General features: G+C 48.2%; 1 protein-coding gene across 1 annotated transcript in view; it reads right to left on the reverse strand.

Moving 5' to 3' along the window:
* Nucleotides 1-1781: 1781 nt before the first annotated feature.
* Nucleotides 1782-3664, reverse strand: part of Edn3 (endothelin 3) — a 22959-nt gene continuing 21076 nt past the window's right edge. The window contains exon 5 of the mRNA XM_055596289.1: nt 1782-1998. Within this exon, the coding sequence (XP_055452264.1) occupies nt 1956-1998 (43 nt within the window). The 3' untranslated portion in view covers nt 1782-1955. The remainder of the gene's footprint in view (nt 1999-3664) is intronic.

The following is a 3664-nucleotide window of genomic DNA, read 5'->3' on the forward strand; positions in this document are numbered from 1 at the left end:
TTTGCTTTTATGTCCTGTGCGGCTTTGCTACTGTGGTCACTTCTGGAGATACTTCTTAAATGCCCTGAGCAATAGGCCCGTGATCGCCTCCCTGCAAAGGTTGTGTGAGGAGCCAGGGATGCCAAGAAAGTTGCCAACTACATCCAAACCTTCTTCCCAGCTGCCCTGATGCTTATCTTCTCTTAACTGGTCTCCAGGCTCCTCGCCTTCCCCAGTATTCCAATTGTTGCCCCGCCTCGCTCTAAACTTTCCTTTCTTGATGATTCCTACCTCTAGAACTCCTGTCCCCTCCTGCTGTCTCCAGAGGCCTATGAAGAGTGGATGTGTAACTATGTGTGCAAGGAAAAACCCACAAACCAGAGCAAACATTCAGATTTTTTATTATGCATTTGACTTATCTTCTAAGTGTTCGCACAGTGAGTAGAGGTGTTTTTAAGATACAGTCTGGCCATTGTCTTGAATAGTGTGTTTGCGCTTGAAGTATGTGCTAAGGGATATAAACAATTTAAGATTTGGCTGTCTACCTATCTACAATGCCTTTCCTTTTATTAGATCCCCTAAAGAAGTTAAGTAGAAAACAGTTCCCCAATAAATAATTACTTCTCTAAACTGTACAATCCCCCGACACCAGCAAACCGTCACTCTCCCTCCTCCCACCCCCAAAGCAATAGGCAGGCATGTTCACACCTGTAATAACTTAGGAGACGAGCCTCTGAAGTTTACCATCTGGTTAAAGCCCCACTTCACACAACAGCTAAAGTGTCTCCACATGGCGCCCTTGGCACATGCCCAAAGACAGGTTCACAGTGCTGTGAGGCCCAGAGGGGAGGTGGGCAGACTGTCCCAGCTGGGCCTGCAGAGCAGAATTTACATGGGGACTCAAAGTCTGCCCCCCCCTCGTCCCCCACACTCACCATGAACACAGCGGAAAGAGCTCAGCTAAAAGAGATTTTGAACCACCAGGAGTTACAATTCCCAGTTGTTGCCAATTATATAGATAAACAGGAATTTACATAATGTACAAAGAGTTTGTATTTTCAGCTTATCCGCAAGCCACTCCCCAAAGATCCACATTTATTCATGAAAGTAGATATCCAGCAGCCTAACAGCCTTGAGCTGGCGCTGTCCTCAGGGCAGCTTGCTGCAAGGTGGCTCAGGAGCTCCAAAACAGAGGCTGTTGCAGAACCCACAGCTCTTTGCTGAGTGTCCCAGAGTTCAAAACCATCAAGAATGCATTTTTTTTTCCCTCTTCTTTTTTTGTCTCATCAACATCTAGGTTTCTTCTTTCCTTTTTCTTCTTAATGTTGAGGTCCGCTCTTCCGGTGAACAATAAGCATGGCTGAAAGTTTCTAAATCCTGTGAACTGCAACATCAGAGACAGCTGGGCCCTAGGTCTCACTCAGACAGACGCTTCACAGCTCACTACTTGCATGGGCCATGCAGGCTGCAGAAGCAGGCCTACTCCGGCCACATGGGTGTCCTGTGTCTTCTAGGAGACGGACGCGTGTTTACTTTTGCCAAGAGCCAACCTGGTGTCCACTTACTCTCCAAAAGGCCTCATGTCAAAAGTCAGTAAGTAGCTTTCTGACTTAACGTACCTCCCAAACAATTTCCTTGTGAAACTGGAGCCACAGGCATCTGGCCCCCGGGGCACATGTGGGATCATTTTACCCATTAGGGAACTGGGGTCTTTTGGACTTGGGCATTCTTGGAGTAGGGCTACCAGTAAGGGGGAGGGGACTCTTTGGGTGGGTCTTTCTTTTTTCTTTCTTTCCTTTTTTTTTTTTTTTTTTTTTTTGCCTCAGGCCAACTCTCCCCCCGTCCCTAAAGAGGTGGAAAGTTAAACTGTGTAAGCACCATGCCTCTTTCCTGAAAGGCCTTTGGCAGGCAGGGAGGGCAAGGATGAAGTCTGCTGCAGGAAGCAAGAAGCATCGGTTGTGGCCTGCTAGGGCTCATTAAGGCTGGAGGCCTTTATCTGTTCTCGACTTCAACCTATTTCTAGGGAAAAGAACAAAAGAAAAAAAAAGAGGGATGTTATGTTAGCACACCAGCTCTTCCAACTTGAAGGGATGACCCTGGCCACGCCTCTTCTGCCTCCTGCCTGCAAGTTCCCCCTCACTAAATTGCTCAGTGATTTTAGAAGCTGAGAACAGAGGTGTGAAAAGAAGAATAGCAGCAGGTGTGGCCACCCAGAGGTTCCCTCTTTGATAACCACAAGCTCAGAATGGCTTAGTAGTAGCTGCCATTCTGTGGCCATTGCTAACTCAACATCTAATCAGAGAGGGATGCCGGCAGAATTAAAGGCTCTCCTCTGGCACAAAGCATCTTCTAAGAACTTTACGTGAATTAGAAGGATCTGGACGATACCTTGACAGGCTCCAGGGGTACATCCCCCACCAAACCCAATCTCATTTTTGATTGGGAGTATGTATGTGGGGAGGGGAGCGGTAGACAGGCATGTGGTGGGCACACATGCCTGTGAAGGTCAGAGGGCAACTTCAGGTGTCATTCCTCAGTACTAGTCACCTTTTCTTTTTAAAATAGTGTCCCTTGTGGGGACCCCGGCCTGTTTGTTTAGGCTGGGCTAGCTGTCCAGGGAGCCCAGGGAGCCCAGGGAGCCCAGGGAGCTGCTTTTCTGCACCCGAGCCACAGAGTCACAGGCACAGAGCAGACCACCACACCCAGCTTCTTATGTGGGTGCTGGGGTCACACTCACCCTTGTGCTAACAGAGCATGCACTTCAGTCACTGGATCCTCTCTGAAGCATCATGGGAGGGGGTATCATGTGCTCTCTCTGCACATAGCTCCTTTGATGGCTGTTCCTTGGACAGCCCCGGGACATTTGTCTCTACCATTCCTCCTTCCTGAAACACCTGTCCCTCCTGCATCCATGTAGCTCAGACCATCCCTTCTACAGGTCTCTGTGCCAAGATCACTTGGATGGTGAGATGGCTCCTGTCCACCCAATCACAAACCATAGCACCCAGCACTAGCCCTGATCAACTGCCAGGTTTTCCTTTGCTCTCCTCAGTTTGTGCTGTATATATTTGTCTGCTGTCTGCTTCGACCACTAACTAAACTAAAGAAGACCCATTGCCTCATTCCCTGCCTGGCTAGAATAGTGAGGATCCAGCACTTAGCAGGTGAGTAACAGATCTTGGCCAAATGAACATACATGTAAATTAATAAATGATGCAATGAGTGTATAGTTTTGATTATACTCTGCTCTCACTGACAGAACTGTAGTTAGGGGTGGAAAAAAGTTGTAAAGGGGAAAAGGAATGAAGAGGAGGTTGAGTACGGACCAGCTGGGGCCTGTCACACACTCTCTGAGGACCTGCTGGCACCTTGGCCTCTCTGTTTTCTTCCATTTTCTCTAGACCACTGGAAGCCATCTTATATATATAGAAACTCCTGCAGGCAGGGCTTGGATTAATCCTCCCCTGATCATTCCCTGCAAGAACTGAGGCCAGCTCCAGGCTACGAATGTTAGTTACTATCCCATTGCTGATGTGCAGCTGAGTAACACTTCTGATTGGTAGACAAACCAGGCTGACAAATGAGCTCAACTTGGTTGCAGGAAGCCCTCAGGATTGCTCATACCAAACACAAAACAACACACACACACACACACACACACACACACACACACACACACACACAC

Source organism: Psammomys obesus, unplaced genomic scaffold (genome assembly GCF_907164565.1).
Source record: "Psammomys obesus unplaced genomic scaffold, mPsaObe1.curated_primary_1811, whole genome shotgun sequence".
Taxonomy (NCBI): domain Eukaryota; kingdom Metazoa; phylum Chordata; class Mammalia; order Rodentia; family Muridae; genus Psammomys; species Psammomys obesus.